Raw genomic sequence first — 20,390 nt, 5'->3', positions numbered from 1 at the left:
GCACACGTGGCCAATTACCCCGTCGCTCGAAACGGCTGGGCGTGGTGGAAAACACATTTCATTTCATTGCCCACTTGCTGTCATCGTCAACCCATGGCGGGAGCCGCCGGGGCTTCCGGTTGCCGTCAACCGGCCACACGCTGCGTCTGTTTACGGAACGTGCGTGCCGGGGCGGGAATTATGATCAGCCAGCGATTTATTTCGTATTAAAATATGAAAATTACCCCCCGGGACTGACTCGGCCCCTGGGCCGGAAGTAATTTCCCGACAAACGACTCCGACTCGCCGGGTTTGCGTTGCGGATGATGAGTTAGTGACAAAAACGGGCCACCCCAAACGTGTTCACCCGAAATTATTGGAAGGGGGCCGACGCCGAATGTTTACCGGATTTCCGGTGATTATTCAGCATCGAAAGCGATATATTTTTCATCAAATCAGAAATTCATCTCTTCGTGTCTGGAAGCGGGTTTGTTTGTACGCACGCAAGACGGGGCCAAAGGATCAAGCGGATCCTATCCGCCTATCCTGGTTTGTTTGCGGAAAATTCTGCCACCGACAGCGGGCCCCGTGTGTTCTGCAGGACGTTCACTCATCCATAACAACGGCAGTCGCACTGTTCCGGGGAGTGTTTTTGTTTCGGGAAAACTTCCGGCATTTCGGAATGGAGAAACGTGACATGAGAAAATCATCTCGACTGTGTGTGTCGTTGGAAAGGAAAAAGTTTTCCATCGCCGGAGGGAAATAATCGATTGGGCGAGTTTCCTTATTCCGTGTTGTTCGCTTTGGTGGGTCAACGGCGCGATTCGGTGCTGGAAATATGACTCACAGCACAGTGATTTACAGTGCGTTGCTTTTCGTGTAAATTTATTAATTTTTTTTGGTTTTAAGGATACAAAAGACAAGAAATTCGTGTACACTGTCCAAGGTCAAGTTACTTTAACCCCCCAACGGTCCAATAATCCAGTTGTACGCCACAGAAACAGCATCCTTTTGGCCCAGTTTGGTCCAGTCGCATTCTATGCTGGCATATGGTTCGACTGGCAGGCACGCAGGTCCTTTATTGCTCAAAACGGACAGATGGAAAACCTCCCCGGATTTACGACGTAAGAATCGGAAGAAGGAAGAAATGAAGTGGGAAGAGTTATGCTTTAGTCCTTCCTGAAGGCTGCAGGCTAAGAAGGACTCAATCCGTTTAAAATAAATTTCAAACGACGTTTATTTCGGCAAACTAAGCCATACTAATGTTTTCAAAAAATATCTGGGATTAATTTATTAATTTAAAACACTATATTTTATCTTCTGAATCTGAACCTAAAGAGAGATCATAATTCTATGCAATACACCTATGAACCTATTGGAATAGCCTTCGACACATTCTTCGTTTCGAGTCCTATCTCAACGATTGACTGTGAAAGATGCCCTCGGATCGGTCTCTCGAGTTTAGCCAATGACCAGAAATCACGTGGCGAATCAGGCGAATTCGCCAGATGCTGAACGATCTGATCCTCACGAGGAAGTAGAACCAAGAATCGTTTCTCAACAAATATGATTCTTTGTGTTGACAGTTTGTACACTTTTGGAGAAATTCATGATTTGCAACACCAATAAATACCTGTTTAGTACCCTGCAACCATTACAAAGCGCTAACATTTCAACAACTTGAATGTAATTGTAAGAATTGCTCGCTACCCGCAGGACGTCACTGTATTTTCCTGTCACCGAAATCAGGATGTTTGAAGGATGTCCCTACCGCGATTATGATTCGCTGCTTCAATCTGACCCGCTTCTGGGCGGCCCCTAGGGACTGTCAAACGAGTGCGCCCAGCCACCCTCCAAGGAGCGTCAACAAAGCGCCCAAGACGGCGTGTGCGTTGTAAGCCCGCACTCGAAAGCCGCTTCCCGCGGCCGGTGCCCTTATTGTTCGGTCGAGTGTCGGGGCTCCACTCGAAACCATCATCCTCAAGGACCATCAACAGAGGCGTTGATTAAAGATTCATACATTAAATTAATGAGCATTGTAACTATTTATTTGACAACCTCGGCAACGACGCTCCACGTCGATTGGAAGCGCCAGGACCCGGGGAACACATGCGCAAGTGCTTCGCCTTCGCCTGCCGGACACTTGCCGTGTGGCAGCCTGCTCTGTTCCCTAATGTGTGTCCATCGTGGCCCATCAAATCAAGGCCAAGGACTCGAAATGGAGGGGATAAAAATCGTAAAACAGTGCCCCATGTCGTGTCACTCACGTCACTCTCGCATCGAGGGGACTGTGTCCTTTTTATATCAATTTTTAGTAAAAACAAATAAAAACACGAACCGGAATCCATAATTTATAAGTTTATCTCTCCGTCCATTCCAGGGGTTTTCACGGTTCGTCATCGAAGATGCCAGCCAGGAGAGACAGGCGGGAATGCGAACGCGTACGTAGCGAGTTGCTGTTTGTCATAGAAAAATGTCCTGGCGTGTCCGGGAAAGGACAAGTGGCTTTTTTATCCCCTTCTCCCGGTTGCCCGGACGGAAGAAACCGGGCGATCGGGTGGGATCGGACGGGACGAGCTTGAAAAGGATGCTCATAAATTATGTGACTCCGGGTGACCGGCAGCCCGGCCATTGCACAAGTGCCCGGACCGGCTCGGAAGGATACGCTCTGGTAGAAAAAGGACACATTCCGTGCTACTCTCGGTGGCACTCGGCACTTGGGCTAATGTTGCCACCAGACCCAGACCCGCAGGTATGTGGATGGGATTAAAAAACAAAATTCAATAACAACGAGACAGAGAGAGTGAGAGAGCGAAGATGATGACCGTGTGGCCAAGATCCCGGGCCGGGCGGAGATAAATTAACGATAATGACAAATGACGGTGCGTCTGCGCCGGGTCGTCCCGCGTTACCGTCAACCCTGCGGACGGAGGCGCCATTGGTGACATTATGAGCTGATAAAACTTAAATTTATACGGCGCTACACCGCCCCGCGGCCGCCCGGGGGCCCTCGAGCGCCAGACATCATAAAAATATAATATTTTCCCCGGCGACCCATGGCCGGGGTTTTCGACAACCCGACGTTGGGTTGGGTTTATTTTAAACCCCGATCCGATCGGCAGATGGTGTGCGGCGGACTCCGCCACACCGTTGGTCCTACTGCTTCGGCCTCTGATTCATCATCCGCGTTGGTGGCCGCTGAAAAATTCGAACCACGCGAACCTAGACGACTGCGGCCAGTGTTCCGGATTTCGCACGCCAGATGTGATTTATGCGTTAATGTTGTCATCCGGACAATGGGAATACTGTCCGATACTGCTTCGAATCCCGGTACTTGGTAGCCGCACTGTGCCAAGACCCGAAGCCCCGGAGCAGAGCATCAACGTAAACATGTTTTGAGTGCTGATCGATAGGTCCCCTCGGGTCGGGTCCGGGTGGTGACGGGCGCAAAACAATGGCCGGTGCCACTGCCTCGGGCGGACGAGGGTAAGTGTGAACAGGAGGCAGCTTCCGGTGCGCGGGGTTCGGATGAAGCAATATCAACATTAAACTAACAACCGTATCGCGGCGATGTTGGACACAACGCGCCGGTAAAAACTAGACCGGGGCACCGGGCGAGAAGAATATGTTTTATTAATTTGTGCAAGTTGCCATCCCGAGCTGGGGTGGACCTCGGGACAACAACAATAACACGCACAACAAAAAAAACCGGGGCCGAGAGTCACTTACAACGGGCGCCGGCCAGATGGAAGAGGCCGGGTCGGTGCATAAAAAATAAATGTGTGAATTATGTATGCCCAGAGGGATTGTCACTTTTCGGTCCCCGCTGCCATCACCGCCGAAGCTGAAATCCGTTTTTGATAAAGTGTAAGTGACTAATCTGAACGACTGCGTAGCGTACCGGGCGCGCCGCGCTCGGGGACTTCTTTCGGCAAATCCTCCGAGACCGTTAATGCTGTTGCTGCTGCTCTGCGAGGAGTCTGCGTCGGAGGGTGGAAGTCAGGGTGGAAGGGTGGAAAATAAACTTAAAATGCGTGTCTAAATAATCGTCGGGTGAGGAAATTCAATTTGTTTTCCGTGGACAAAAAGTGGGCAACAGGAATTCAATAAAGTCATAATCGTCACCGGAAAGCCTACCGGAGGCGGTCGGGTTCCGCTTTCCCGAAAAGGGGGCGGCTGGATGGTGTATTATGTTGCACGTTCGCCCTTCTGTTCTGCTGGGTGCCACGTTTGAAAACCGAGCCGAATCGGGAACACCGGGAAATGATATGCAAAGCGAGCCGTGCATTAACGATAACGATGATGATGATGATGATGATGGCGTTTTGACTTGTTGATTAAATTATATGCCAGTGATTCGAAGACCAGGAAGAACGGGCCGTTCTTAATCGGGTTCACAGGAAGTAGATTAGTTAGCAACGATCGTCATCTGTCATTGATTTATCAAAAGTGTGCTCGAAAATCGCCATAGATCCTTGGTCCGATCACCAGTTCCAAACTATGTGTTATGATCACAAACTCAACTACTGCAATCGAACAAGCAGCGCAGTTACTAGGCTGTGGTTCTTTTTTTTCAGAACTAGACTAGACCAATCTAGGAACTGAGTGGAATGAAGCGACCGGCTGTTCCAGCTTTTTTGGTCGTTACCACTGTAGCGTAAAAGAAAAGAAGGAATGAGCTGAGAAGTTGATCCGGGATTGGTCCCTCCATTATACTAAAATAGCGTTAAAAGGACTGTAATTTCTGCAGAAAGGAATGTCATTTGTGTATTACTATGCACCTGCACCAGTGCCGGTTGTTGAACTATCGATCGATCCCAACTATCCCGGGCCCAGGATATGCTCGGTGAAGCCGAAGATGATTCAAACATCTTCTCGTTTGAATCGAAATCAATTTCAAAATTGAAATTCCATTAGCTTTCGCTCCATTCAATCCAATCCTCGCACACCTTCGCGGAAAATTGCACTACAGCCGCCGACCTCCGGTCCACCGGGCCACCCTCCCCGAGGTGGAGCCTCCCCAAAGTTGGCGAAGCTGTTGGCGAAAACACCGAAAATTCCGATAATAAATAACTTCCAATAACTTTACCGGAATGCTCTAGCTCTCTCTCTCTCGCTCCGTTGCTCGGACCACCTCGGACACTACTTCAGCGCTGGTCAAAGCCACCAACAGGCATTCCAGGCTTACAGAAGCCAAACTATGGAGTGGAAATTCGATTGGAAAGTATTTTCTGCCGCCCTCCAGCGCCGCCACCGCTGCAGCCCGTAAATCAGTGCCAAACCACGCCGACTCCTTTGTGCCACCCTTTGGGTGTGGGTGCGCGCCATATTTCATCCTCTTGCGGTGCCCCGGCCACCGATGGTCAGCAGTTTTCCCGATCAAAACCCCATTCCCCGGATGGAAAGTTTCACAAGAAAAGGGGAAACGCGTACGTAACGGTGTGCACCTGCCAGGACCAAGGGGGCCGACTGGACCGACTCCGGAGGGATTTCGAGTGAATAAAATATTTATTGACCACCCCCTCCCCCCCAACCGCCCGCCTGGGGGTCCCCACCAACCCGAGCGAACCAATCGCACCAACCTTCCGGGCTTTGTTCTTCTCGTTCAAGGACCCACCGTTAACGTGTGCGCGGGGCTCCATTGCGATCACCTCTTTCTTACGGACCCCCCCGCGCCGGGAAAATGGAACAAATGGTCCTAGCAAAAAAAAAACAAAAAAGAAAACAACTCCCAAAAGATTAGAAGAAGCGCAACAAAAATGCGGTAAAAAAGCCCCGGGCGAGCCTTAATGCACATATTCATATGTAACGAGCATGTTTAGGGTTCATTCCTCAGCCAGTAACCGTGGGTGTGTGTTTGTGTGTGTGGAGAGAGTGGACACATACGAGCCGCACACGGTCCCAACGCCCGATAGCGACGTAAATCACGCATCCCACACGGAAAGGCGCATCCTTGGGACGAAGATAATGGTCAGCTATCGTGCGCCCGCCGCACACACAATGAAACCGGAGAAGAGGACATCCGGTCCTCGGGTCGGGTCTGCGGGCTGGAAAAGGACGAAGCGACCACCACCACCACTACGACACCGCTGCTGACCATCTCGGGGGCCTGGGCTGAAGTATGTATTAAATTTATCACACAATCGGCTCTATCTCGCTCGTTCACTTACACGGCCGGAGGGGCCGGAGTTGACCGCGCTATGTGCGCACCCACACCCCACCCACACTCCACCCGCAAGTGCCCGAGGGGACAGTCGCCCACACACGAGCGCAGGACGCGCACACACCAGCGCAGGACGACTCATCATTTCGTCATCCACCATTTCCCGAAACTGACCAGTGTGTCTTCGCTCGGCGCATAAGGCACCCCACGCACACCAACGAGCGCTGTCTTACGGTGTGGCCACCCTGTGTCCTGTGTACTTCATCGGCCAGAGAGAGAGAGAGAGCGCCCGGTGGTTCCGGTGGAGCGCGCGCCGGAATTCTCCGGCGTTCTCCGGCGAGTCCTTTCGGTCTCTCACTCGCACACCCTTACGCAAGTGCAGTTCGATGGCAAAATGGAGCATCACTCCGGTCTCCGGTCCAGACTGACCATCCGGAAGGGGGTTCGAATGTAACTTATGAGTGACGGGGGGAAGCGTCCACCAACACAACTGCCAACTGCCGGGGGAATCGGACCGAGATCTGTTTCTTGCAATGCTACGCTACATTGTTCCGCTTTTCGCGTCGAGCGTCACAACAATGTAATGGCCGCCAGGACCGAATATCCTGGCTGAGTCTGTGTGCTGAAACTGTTGCCCCAAAAGGTCGGCTCATTGATGAGCCTGAACTGAAATGCAATCATTTCAGCATGATTATCGTCCCGTACGTCCCAGACGCGAACGGACCGGACCTAGTTGTCCGGTTGCCGCTCGTATTCCGGTCACTCCCGTCCGGCAGAGTGGAATGCAGTTTTGGTGTGAGCCAAACCGTTTTTTGGCCACACTCACTCACTCGGTCCTTTATTCTTTTTAATCGCCCATTTGCCCACGTGTGTCCGTGTGGGTTGGATGGCCCCCTTTTTTCGGGGCTTGAAACGATAAATTGCGGGAGTAACTGCACAGAAAATCATAAATTCCTCGCCATTTGTGTATTTTTTTCTTGTTGCTGGCCAGAGTTGCTCGTTAAAAACGATTCCGCTTTTTTCGGTCATTCCCTGGCATGGACATGGCCATTTGTAGATGATGAATTTTCCACTTTATGTACCACCCGGGACCTGCCGGGGAAAGTGATACTGGGTTGAGAAGCGGCTCTTGGGTCTCGTTGGTCAACGGATCTTCCGGTTTCCGGGGGGGGATTGGTACGCTCATCCGTATCCTCATCCACTCTAACTACGCCAAATGCAACGGTTTACTTCACACTAATTGGAGGGTGTAGCAGCAGGATCGAAGGGACACATTGGACGGTTGGCCGAATTCGACACACTTTGCATCGGGCGTTCAATGTCATTAAGCAAATCGATAATCTGAGGCGACGGAATTTAGCACAAGATTACATACACGTTGCTTGGTTGGCAATCAGCAGCGAGAACTTTAAATTAAATTTCCCTCGCCTTAATTCCCGGTTTGTTTTTTGTACATCCTTCCATCGGGCGATTATCAAAATATTTGTTTCCGATCTCACCATAATCCGCTTCCGGCGAGTTCCTGCTGATTGCTTGTCCCCTTTTTTTGCTCACGCCCATTCCACAGCGATCGATGATTCGATCAGCCGTCAGGACGATTGGCGATTCGTTTTTGTTGCGGATTCGAAATTAAATTAAACAAACGAAAGGACTGTTTTTGTAGTGTTACTAGTTGGTCAATACCGGGAGGGCCGACGGACAGTGCTCCCTCGCGTAATTATGCGGCTTCGAGCAAAGACCCTCCACTAAACATTCCTAATGTAGCCTCATCGTTCGGTAAAGTTGCGCCCTCCGGCGCATAAAACTGTTGAACGGATCGAAACAAATGCTAAATTTTGAAAGGCCAACGAAGACGCGACCCGAGCACGGCCAAGTTTTGGACATTAACACACGCGACCCGCAACTCGAAATGGAACGACTTTTGGGTTCGGCTTCTAATCGGCCGACCTTTTAATGAGTGGCCCCTTGGAAATGGCCCTCGCACCGTACAGCCGGGGCCATATGCGCGCGTGCGAGGTTTGGGTTGAGTTGGTTTCCGATTTTCACGACCTTCCGGGACGGGAATACTCCGTTCGGGCGAGGCAGGGTCTGCGTAGTTTGCGTAGCGCGCAGCTCCGCCATAAATCACCGCCAGGAGACCGAACCATCGAGCCAGCCAGCGGCGCGTCCCGGGGCCGGCCAGTCGACAGTGACATTTATGGCCGGGCACCGTATCCTGCGCCCCGAGCCCGATTCCGTCAGGCTTTCGGGCACCCGGGAGATCCGAGACCCCGAGATTTGTTATTATTAGACAAAACCCCAGCACGCGCCACGAAGATTCCTCACAAAATTATTATAAATCTGTCAAAAGAAAGTCGCCCTTCCGGCGCGGGGCGTTTCGGGCAGCGGCGGGTGGGGGGGGGTTTGTTTTCCCTCGATCCGGGGCCGGGGCGGTGGTGGGCGAATTGTCACCCTCCGCTGTCAGAATGTCGTCGTCAAAGATGACAGCTCTCTCTCTGTCGGGTTCGGTTTCGGAAATACGGGAACATCGTCGACGTTTAAGGGAACCTTCCGGCAAACAGTAATTCAACGTAAATGAGAGCCCTTTAAGAAGGGCAAGTAGTGGAACTCGGTTTCATCATCTCGTACGAATCGATCGATCGAGATCGGGACGAGCCCCGGGACCGACCGACGCCGCGTAATGTGATCTTCCTCAGGTTACTTATGTTCGCTACCGATTAGTTGGCCACACAGCTGTTCCGACAATGCGTCAATAAATCGTCGGCTATTTTTAAAGCCGCCTCCCCACCACCACCACCAGGATAAGGCTTTCACTTTCCTCGCTTCCTTGGGTTCGCTTGTCTAAACAAGCGGGACCCGAAGAATGCGCCACGCCACGGGCGGGCGGCGACGGGAATTATTATTGGTTTTTAATTTTTCGATTATTTTTAGGGACGCCAGCAGTGACCCGCAGAAAATCCCAAATCACTCGCCCTGGCCGTGGAAAGGAATTCCGTTCCGAAAGAGGCCATCCGCAATCACCTCCCAAGCGTTGGAAACTTTCTCCGTCGTCTTCGCCAGGAAAATCTTCGACTGCGGCCATCGGTATTAGAGGACTGCCTTCCGATTTTCCGCCGACTGAGGCCAACCCCCCTGTGGTTGGGACGGCGACGACAAAGTTGGGATTGAAATTTCAAATATTTCCAAATTATGTGTTATCGCGTGGCGCGAAGCAGTAGCGACCGTGTGGCGTTAATATCTCCATCTTAAAAGGCCAAATGTGTCCTCCCCTGCGACTCTGCTTTCCGCCCCTGGCTTCAGGTTTCGGGAGGGGAAGGAAAAACGCCATCCGGAGGCGCGGAGTGGAATGGTTCGCCTCCCGTTGCCGTCCGTGGATTCGAATCCGGATTTGTCGTACGGCCGTACGGAGAGATTTGCTGCGTCGCTCTCGCTCGTCGCCTCGCCAGCACACCGGTCCTACATACGTTTTAACGGCTTGTTTGGATTTGGTGAACGACTCAAAACTACAAGCCTCAGCCAGGTCAGGGGGGTGGCCGGGACCGGGTGACGGAGAAAAAACGAAACACCAACCACACAGCGCCGCCGCGCCCCGGGGTCTCAATGTTTATGTTTTTACGGTTGCCTGACAGATTGTTTTTGGGGACCTGGAAATGGAAATCCAACCCCGGGGGCCCCGGGAAAGTGACGGAGCGCGACCGAGGACGAACGCGTGGAATCCCATTCGATGGTAATGGCCACTGCCGGGCGGCCGAGCCTCCGAGTACGGCCTGAGTGGGATTTTGCTCCGTAATGACAACGTCCCAGGGAGCACACTATTTGGTGAAGGAATGCACCGAATCCTTCGGCTCGACACGGACTCGGCCGTGGTCAGGCGGAGTTTGGCTCCCGGATAATGGTCCCGGTGCGTCAAGGGACGGCCTCAAAATCCGACAGCACTCTCATCAGTGAGTGCTCATTATTTAGCGCCCGTTCCGAAGCCATGGTCATTGCTGTGCTGATGGCCACCGTTCGATGTTTCTAAAATAAGAAACGAATCAATCGATCGATTGGATCGGATTGGTCCATAATTTCTACCAAATAATGGAACCAAATATGCGAAAAAAGGGGTTAACTACGGTACGGTCTTTAATTGCTTTCTAACGAACAAACGAAGGCACGTGGCACTCTTTGATGGTAAATCGCCAGGCGAAAGAAGTGCCTTCGAAAACCCATCAAGAAAGCAGATCCACCATTTTGAATTTTCCTTCCCTGGCGGCCGCAGTGAACGAAGGCCACAAACCACATTCGCCTCCGCTCGGGCGCTCGGAGGAAAAGCTGGGGAAAATGTCATAATTTCATACGGCCCGAATAAACACACGCAAACACATACAAGGGGGCCGCCCAAAATGTTGCGCAAAGGACGGGCCAAAGGAACGCCGTGCCAAAGGCGAGGGAACCAACTCACCAACACCACCAACGCGCCACAACGCGCAACAAATTTTCATCATATTCAATAAAAATCTCCTTCTTCTTCTGCTGGCCAGGATCCAGGATCCAGGGGACCAGCGGGTGGAGGCCGAGTACGAGTGCGCCTTCGGTGCGCTTGCGCGAAAATGTGATTTATGTTTTTCATATATGCCCGTTCCGTTTCCGATTCGGCACAAAAAACACGGCGAGGAGGGTGGCCCGAGAGAGAAAACGCTCGGCCCGAGGATGACCGCCGTCGAGCGACGAAGACGCGCGTCTTTCGGGCGCTCGTGTCGCCCCGGAGCAAGGATCCCCGGAGCGCAGTTATTATATTTATACATCGGTTTCGCCACCCCACCCGAGGTCCTTGCCGCAAGTGGAAGTGGGCGGTGGGTCGGTCGGGGTTTGGTAGCATTGACTTCTGTGCTCGGAACAACACGCGTTTCTTATTTACTCCCCGTGATGGCATGATTTATATGCACTTCCGAAGGACTCCCACCCAGCGCCCTCTGTGGTGGACTGGACGACTTGTAATTGTAAGACAAAGGCCAAAAAATGGTGACCAGGGTCACCTCAAGGGAGCCCCCCACCCGCCCCAACCCATTCCGAAAGCCAAGCTGCGGTACTCGACAATTATAAAAGCCAAAAGATAAGAACGGTGAGCGAATCGTGGCGCCGAACACCTGAAGACCTCGGGCTCGGGAGAGGCAAAGTTCCGATGCTCCAAGGATACTCATCATCATCAGCATTCCGATGGCCGCCGGGATACCGGTGGAACGCCGAGAAACGCCGAGAGCGCGATCCAGAAGAGAGAATCCTTGCGCACCCATGGCTCGTGTGCTCGTGGTGTGTGTCGCCCTCTGCACAGGTGGATCTCTCCGTGAGCGTGTGTGGGTGGATGTAGGTGGATAAATTTTCATTTTCCACTCTGCGCTTATGTACCGAAGGTATAAAATATGATATGATATAATAGTTTAGACACGCCTCTGAGTGCAATATTACATGGTATCTGGCGTGGTGGCGAATTGGAAAAATATTACGCCTGTCAAGAAGCTGAACTGGGCCACCTGAAGAAAGGCGGCAGAGCAGGACAGCGATCCGTCCAGCCGGAGCGGACGGAGCTCCAACGGGAGCCAGGGTCCATCCTAGCAACAGACAGAGCGGAGCTTAAATCAAATTCTGTCCAATACTTGCCACATGCACCCCGTGATAGCCACAACTGGACACGCTGAAAGGAGCAGCGAAAGGTCGGGTACATAGCAGCGTTACATCATTTCACCGAGCTGCCGGCAGCTTCAGGAGGTTCCTTTTTCCCAACTCGACTCACTAAAAAGCTGGGAGACCTGGGCGGGCACGAGAAGGATAGAAAAATAATAAACACGCTCGTGGTCTAGGGGACCGTAGGGCTGTCAGAAAAGTCAAGAAGCTCCGAGGAGGGATTTCGAGAACTTTTACATACATTTTGGTTTTCTGTTGGCCCGGAACTTTTTTTGTCCGGTTTTGAGTAAATGGCGTTCGCACTTCTTTTTGACGTGTTGTGTGCTTGTGTAAACCATCACTCAGAATTAAGCTCCACCGCAGGAATGTTGCTGTGGGGAAAGGTGGCTTCATTTTTCCAATTTACCACTGTAAAACACTTTCATCCGCGAATATCACAAAGTGGACCCGGCCGTTCTAATTGGATAACTTTTCATACAGTTGTGTCGGACACGGATCTGAAAAGGCAAAGCGGGCAAAGTTAGATGGGTTTTCTACAATAAATAGAAGTGAATCTGCTCACAGACCGATTAGAAGGGCTTTCGTGGCATCGATGGAACGTACACAAAACGAGATGACAGAAGTGGGATCAGGGCGCTTCATAAACGAACAATTCATCGTTACCATGGCAACGTAGCTGAGCTCTTTTCCGAGCTCACCGTGCTGATGTGTGATCGACACGATCGGCGAGATGGTTTCCTGCCTCTAAATAGCCCCCGTTTCTCGGGGGTTCCATTTCCGCCTCCGAAGTGCAGTATAGTATATGGCCCACCATCTGGTGCAGCGCCAGCCGTAGGTCGGAAGAGCGCATAAAGCCATAAAAAAGCAGCAAGCAACGGGCGAACACGATCGCACGAACACTTTTGACACCACTCCGGGGCATCAAAAGTTTCCAATTTTATGACTTTTCTCCCGTCAGCCAGCTGTCAGAGCGTAGTGCGCGCCCGAATGGTGACAAAATTGACTAATAGACACCCGGTTAAATATCCATAAATCTATTTTCAAACCGCCCGCCGATCGCACGACACCGCGATTCCGGCGACCCCTGGGCCGATCCCGAGGTGCGATCTGCTTAGCCAGAAAACAAAAAACAAATAAAACAATCTAAACAGCCGTCACCCTTTTTTGGGGGCCCACCCGAAAGAGTTTACGAAATGAAATATTGTTTCCCATAAAACCGAAGGCAACCGACAAGGACCCCAAGAAGGGGAAAATTAGCTCGATGACGGCTAGTGAGCCAACTCGTTAGTGCACTCCGACACGAGCGCGGCACGCAAGGAAACCCCCAGAGGGCCGAGGACGAGGAGGTTTTCCGGATGTCGTGAAAGGTGATGCGCGCGCGATGAGCCGGCGTCGCTGCAGTTGTCGGGTCGGTCGTTTGTAATCCTATCGATTATTATGATGACTTTCTTAATTTACATCCCAGAACGGCCCTAAACCCCGGTTAACCCCTTGAGTTCGGATTTGTTTGCCTTTTCGCTGGTCACGGAGGTCTGTCAGGGGCCTGTCAGCACGCGTGTACCGTGTCACAGGGTGTGACAGCTGAAAAACATCAATCATAACACCCGCTTTAAGGGCCACGGACCCCGTGATGGGGAATCGTTTATCTAAGCGCGCGCTGAGAAATGGTGATCATAATTATGGCCCTTGTTGCTACATTGTACCACACCGCATCCACCGCATGATCGTTCGGCCTTCGCGTCGTTTAATCACCAGGCTCACTGGCGCACAGATTGCGTGAAAAATGCAATATTTAGTTTTCAAACAACGACACAGCCAGCCGAGCGGCAAATGTAGTGTGCAAATGTCAGGCATATTTCATCGCCCTCCATAATCCGCCCTTCGCGAGTTCCGGCGATTGTCTGGTCTGGACCCCCGGCTCATTATTCAGCGACAAATGACAGAGCCGGGGCGGCTCCGCCAGCCGGCTGGGTTCGCTTTTCTCCGCGCGTCCCATATGGCCTCGCGCCAGGCCCCGCCATGGGCGCGATGGCCCATTAGCGACAGTTATGGCGTTTTATAATAACCGGGAAAGCCGACACCGGGACGAAAGTAGTAATCGCGTGGAGCGAAGTATAAATACCCGCTGCCTTTTCCCGCGCGAACGCGTGTCACTCTCGCCCCGCCTGGCGGCTATTATTAGCGGCGGTGGCGGCGGCCGAGACACAATGCAACTCACCGCCGCCGCTGGGGTCCACAACGCGCCATATGCACGGCACCGGGTCTCGAGTATTGTTTACTATTTTTGATTTACTAAGACACCGCCGCGCCGGCCCTCGCCAGAACGCTGATGAATGTGGCTCATATTCGGCCACCGTGCCACGCGTGACACGCCAGTCGGCTTTGGTTGACACTTTCACCCCGACGACCCCCGGGTCGGGGCGGATCGGGGAGACGCCGGCGGTGTGACGGACAGCGACACTGACTCGGCGACATGGCTTGCCACTCCGCTCTCCGCTCCAGCTGTCAAATAACTCACCCCGAGAGGTTGGAGAAATTTGAGGTCCTCCGGAGGTTGAGGTCACCACCGGGATCCGTTGTCGATGGCGAGGTTAACCACGAAGGTTAACCAGGCGGGGGGCGCGTGAGCATCAATCCGCCATCGCCGCCCACCGTTAATTGATTCCTGTCCAGTCGGTCGGCCCGAGATCACCTCAAGGATAACAGTTCTGGGGCCTCCTTCTGGGCCAGCTCCAATTATGCTCTCCAAAGGCAGATTGCAATAGACCAGAAAATTATTATCAATTAAACGCACGAGGACGACCCGGAACCGATTCACGGTGATTCGCGAAGGGGATCCACCCCACACGGTCGGTGTGGGTGCCTTCACGAGCCGGTTAGAAAGAAGCGGACCGCAACCGGGCCTCCCCCCCGTTGTGCCGGTAAGGTGCCGGCCAAGATGGGGTTAAAAAGAATTGATAATTGCCGGAAGCATTCGAATCACTTGAAGCGCACCCTTCGCCGTGCGCCGGAAACAAAACGCTCCCGTTGCTAAATTAACAATAAAACGAGCTCGAGTTAACGGGTTGACGGGTGTGAATGGAAGCGCCGGCCGCGGGTTTTTGGCAACCCGACCCGTGCGTGTCTGGCGTGCATTGTTCGCTTCGAGGATACGGCCGTCCTTGGGCCACACGTGAACCGTCGCTTTTATCGCTCGCATCGCAACCAAATGGGAGTAATAACGCATAATTAAATTCGTCATAATTTTCAACTTCCCGTGTGCGCGGGAGTCACGCAGGGCGCTCGTAGCCAATGTTTTGTCTGTTGGTTTTAACGCCCCGATCCCCGGAACGTTTTGTCGGGACAATTAAACATTACACCGGGGGCGGGGGAGGGGGCGATGTAATCGGCTGGCGAACAATTGCTGAAATGGGGCATTCGTTTGCTTATTTATCGGAATAATGAAGCGATTTGGAGCTGGCTACACTCGGCGAGTCTCATAGGGTTCTTTCGAATCCAAGTTTCATCAACTTCTTTGGGTGTTCCTGTTTTTCTTTTGCGAAGCGACATGGAACACGATGTTCCTCGAAGGGGCAATTCTTGATAAGAAAGTAAAGGAAAATTCGGAAAATGCGATGAAAAAGAGATGATATAGGTTGGAACTGAAACTGGATAATGGCAGCCTTGCAGGAGCTCTCATGGCGCTAGCTGCTGCGGATCGGGTTCCCAAAACATCGACCAAAACTCTGTTAACGTTTGTTTCGTCTTTTGGGGCTGCTGACCTCAGATTCAACCACTCTTAGAGGCTCCACGAGAGGCTAGACTCTAAAGCATTTTAGATGCTGTGAGAGTCTCAATTACGACTTATGATCCGGCATTTACAACCACCGAGCCCGGAGAAGCTTGTTCTACAACTGAGATAGTGTTAATCTACGTTATCGAAAGAGGAAGATCTACTCATTATTATAATTTACAATTAGACAAAGGGGTTTAAGACCTCACATGCCAACCAAACAGAGCTACGAAGCAAGAGGGATCGCGATGAATAAGAACTTACCAACAGCGGCATAATGCAACAAGAAATGTACAAGAAAACGAAAAATAATTTGACATCTCCCGGAGCCATTTTCTAAACTGCGCTGGAAAATTAAAATTGCAATCCCCTGATTTGAGTCAGCCTGTCACTGGAAGGGCTTAGGAGGGTCATTTATGCAAATGTGGAGCCACACAGTTTCAAGCGATAATTACAGATTTCGCCATCAAACCTGCAGAAATGGTGGGTTACGGTTTGATCCACTCCGACCGTTTGTGAAATGATAATGATTTAATAATATTTATAATAACCACAGACGGACGGGACTCCGGGCCGCAGAACCGAAACCGAAAGTGACGGAACCGTGTTTCTTCCGTCCGCTTTTGGCCAGCCATTCCGCGCACCGTTCCCCCGGTTGGACCCAGGGACAGGTTAGCGCTATAATTCTGGGCGATTTGGGTAGTCCTTTCGGGACGGTTCTCTAGCAGCCTGTTGCACGTCTCCCGGTGCAATTGCACCCGTGCTGGGCGCTGCTGCACATTATTTTGTCACTGTCCGGGCAGCCCCGAGAACACCCATCAACACGGACAGCCGGCAACGAATTTTGGGCCGCCGTAGAGTTGCCGATCTTTGAGCCGAAACTTTTGGCCGCTCGCAAAAAAGCAAAAACGGAAGACGGCCCCCGAAATGTAATAATTAAAGTGTCACGGACGGGGCAGAGGGCCCCCGGGGCCGAAGGGGGAGGCCGGGTTCTAAATTAGAGCCCCGGCAAAGTTGTGCCGTGTGCTGCAAAACTGCAGCAAAATTTTAATTTCATGCTCGTTGACTGCACATGCTGCTACCGTGGGGCGAACCAACGGCCAAGCGCCAAAAGTTTCGCCCGTTTGGCGCAGCGAGCAACGGGGACGGGACGAATGAATGTGCATAAATTTGTGCTGCCTCGCAAGTGATAAGATTAATTTCTTGCCCGGTCCCACCGGAATCACTGAGCGTTGACGAAAGTTTGCCTTGGCGGCGAACTTTCTACGGGCGCCACGTTACTTTGCTTAGAGACTCCGTAGTTCCGAGAAGTTCGAAGCGATTCGGGAACCAAAAGTCCTCGGACGGCTCTAGCGAAAACGGTTATAAAAATGTGCGGCTCTAGTGCGTAATCAATGCCTTAACGATGGTGGAAATCTTGAGAAACTAATAAAACGCTCAGCCGAACATGACGAAACGGCTTTCCACCGTGGTCGGCCCCCGGGTCGGTTCGGTTTCGCAAGGAAAAATAAAACTCTCACGCCCCGGATGGCACAAGACGCCGAGTTCGGAGAAAAGTCCCCCAAAGTTTAATTGCTAACATCTCCGAAACGGCAGCCGAAGCATCGGCCGTTGCTTCATAACTCATCGATAGGTCCTAAACTGCCGGTGACTTCGTTTATCGAGGTTTTCCCACCGAAAAGCTTTCGACCCGTTCTCACTAACTGATCCGTTGGCCGTCCGTTGGCCGGTGAAGTAGAAACTCGATGATGGCGCAGGGCAAACGGTGCCTTTCGGTGGATTGCTATTGCTATGTTTCCCATTTAATTGACTACTTTTCGGTGCCGGCGGAGGTCTTAAAACGGTGTGGTCTGGCCTTTCAACCCCACGGCGATGGCGGCACCACTGATATTAGATTCCAATAAAACAACGACAAAATCGCGTCGATGTCGATAATCTGGCCGCAACCCGATAGCGACCCGATAGTTCCTCAAAATAATTAAGTTCCTGTCCCCGGACCGGTGGGAACGTTACTCGTCTCACGATTTGACGGACGATTGTCACACACGGCCAGTCAGTCGGGCCAGGTGGGAAGTGGAGCTTCGGGGCGTAGCTCGTCTCGCGACTCGGAATATATTAGCTAATAAATTTCGTCAACCAGCGGCCGTTGCGGGGCCGTTGTCCTATGATTGCTTCATACCAAACGCAGCGCAGCGCCCATAAAACGGCGCGCCTTTTGGGGTCTCCACAAAAACCAACGGACAAAAAACGGCTCCAGAAGACTCGGACTCGGGGTGGTTGATATTCTTCCGACGTTCTCCGAAACGTCACGAGCATCAACACCTCTCGCCGACGAAGGGCAATCCTTCAGCCGAGTTCGGTTGTGACCGGAATGGAGTATCCAATAAATTTCTCGTTCATAAGAAAAATCATAAAAACGGACATTTTTGACCACAAATGGGATACGCGAAAACAAAACGAGGCGCGGACGAGGAACTAACGCGACGAGGGAGAGAGAAAGCGAAAGAAGCGACCATCGACTGCAGGAGGAGGACGTGGTCCAAGAGACTCCCGGGCCCACGTACGATCCCCGAGAGGCGCAAGATGCGGACACCCGGTTCGGATGGTGTGAACATAGGCGATTTAGAATTCACATCCCCACACGACGACGACGGTGTGGCCACTTTTTCTTTTTTTATCGTTTTTCGGTACGTTTTTCGAAAAATTTTATGTTCTGGGTATCCCCTTTTCACACCTTCGTTGCGTTGAAAAATTCATTCATTACTTTTACTAACCCGACCGATCCGTTTATTGAGTTCTTCAAAGGAAGATTACCGAAGTCACTTATAAGTATGGAATTAGAATTATCATCCTTGCTCTAGTAAAGGGTTCTTGGACTTAACCTACACCTAGTGGCCTCCGTTATCTTGCTTGATCATATCGGCCGCCTTCTCGCCGATCAGGTAGCTCATGGCGCACGTGTGCCCCGACGGCGGCTCCGGGATGATGCTCACGTCGGCCACCCGTAGCCGCCCGATTCCGCGCACCCGCAACCGTGGATCGACCACCGCATCCGGATCGTTGGCCGGTCCCATACGGCACGTTGCCACCTGATGCTCGAACGTGGCCGTCAAAGTGCGCACGTGACAGCGCCAGTAGTCGGCCGTGTTGAACTCCTGGTTCTCGCAACCCGGCACCGGCACCCGGTACTGCTCGATCCCGAGCCGCTGCAACGGTTCCGTCTGCGCAATCCGTAGCACCTCCTGGATCGCGTAAACCAACGACTCCACATCTCGCTCGTCCTCAAAGTACTGGTACCGGAAGATCGGATGGTGAAACGGATTGCGCGACTTGAGCTCCAGCCGACCGACGGTGTGGGTTTTGAGTAGCATCGGCAGAAACATAAAATTGCGCGTACCTTCCAGCGGTCCGTAGTACCGGCGGACCAGCTCGTCGGGTAGATGGTAAGCGCCGCGAGTCGCCAGCGAAGAATCGAAGCTGAACGAGGTGAACGACTGCATCACCTCGACGTCGGGCATTTCCGGGTCTGGATCGGCCGCAACCGGTGACTTCACGTACAGCAGGCTCTCGATCGAGTTCGAGGTCAGCGGTCCACTGCCCCGCCGGAAGCGCAGGATCTCCTCCAGATTCACCACGTTCTCCAGACTGACCAGACCACGCTCCTCGGCCGACCCATTGTGGACGATGAAGATCGGACCGAACACCCCGCCGTGCTCGTAGATCCGCCGACCAACCGGAAGGTCCGCCAGCACCGGAATCCCATGTTCCGCAAGGTGAGCCCTCGGTCCAATGCCTGAGTTCATCAGGAGTTTGGGCGTTTCAAATCCACCCGCCGACAGGATCACCTCCCGACGAGCTCTGGCCGTTCGATAGCGTTTCCTGTTGGTAAACTTCACCCCAACGGCCTCGCGGTTTGCTGTCGGTGGAAACTCCAACGATTAGACCCCGATCCCTGGAAGTACCCCCTCGTGGCCTACCTACCTTCGTCGAAGAGGATCCGCACCACCCACGAGCGGGTTGAGATATGCAGATTGGGACGGTAGCGGACATCCTTCAAATAGGCGGTCCCTCCGGTAATGCGTCGCCCGCGTTTGGTGTGCGCCTGCAGGAACGAAACCCCCGCCGTATCCCCGGCGTTGTAGTCCAGATAGCGATAGCCGGCCTCCTGAGCGCCGGCCACAAACGCTTCGGCCACCTGCGTCCGGTACGGGCAATCCTCCACCGACAGTGGGCCACCCTTGCCGTGGGCCCCGTTCTGATCGAAGTCCCGCAGGTTGGCGTCCTCGATGCGCTTGTAGTACGGTAGCACCTCGTCCCAGCTCCAACCCTCCATCCCGGCACGGGCCCAGTTGTCAAAGTCACGCCGGTTGCCCCGCGTGTAGATCACGTTGTTGATGATCGACGAACCACCGACCCCGCGACCATGCGCCCAGTTACACCGGCGACCCGTGAGTCCTTGGCAACCGTACCGTTGAGGTTCGGTGATGTACCCGAAATTGTAGTCCGTCGCGGCCAACATGGGTCCCAGGAGCGGAGGTTCGGCAAACGCCGGTCGCTCGCCACGTCCAATCTCCAGCAGCAGCACCGTCACGGATGGATCCTCCGAAAGGCGGTTCGCCAGTACGCAGCCCGCCGGACCGGCACCGACGATCACGTAATCGTACACGTCACGCAAACTGGGACCACTGTCGTAGTCCAGATCAGCCACACCCGCCACCAGACCGGCCAGGTCGTTTAGAAGGCTCTGCGGAAGGATGGCCATAGACGCCTGGAACGACAGCAGCAGAACCACTACACTGGTGCACCACATTT

The 20,390-nt window shown here is 52.8% G+C and overlaps 1 protein-coding gene across 1 annotated transcript; it reads right to left on the bottom strand.

Moving 5' to 3' along the window:
* Nucleotides 1-18,466: 18,466 nt before the first annotated feature.
* LOC131207970 (glucose dehydrogenase [FAD, quinone]-like) lies at nucleotides 18,467-20,388 on the bottom strand. The gene is made up of 2 exons (XM_058200607.1): nucleotides 19,560-20,388; nucleotides 18,467-19,494 (listed from the first exon to the last, which is right to left on the bottom strand). The coding sequence occupies exons 1-2, from the start codon at nucleotides 20,386-20,388 to the stop codon at nucleotides 18,467-18,469; spliced, it is 1,857 nt and encodes a 618-aa protein (XP_058056590.1).
* Nucleotides 20,389-20,390: the final 2 nt, after the last annotated feature.

This window comes from Anopheles bellator, chromosome 2 (genome assembly GCF_943735745.2).
Source record: "Anopheles bellator chromosome 2, idAnoBellAS_SP24_06.2, whole genome shotgun sequence".
NCBI lineage: Eukaryota > Metazoa > Arthropoda > Insecta > Diptera > Culicidae > Anopheles > Anopheles bellator.
Note: the sequence above shows the minus strand (reverse complement) of the source record. Positions and strands in the feature narration are given on the sequence as shown.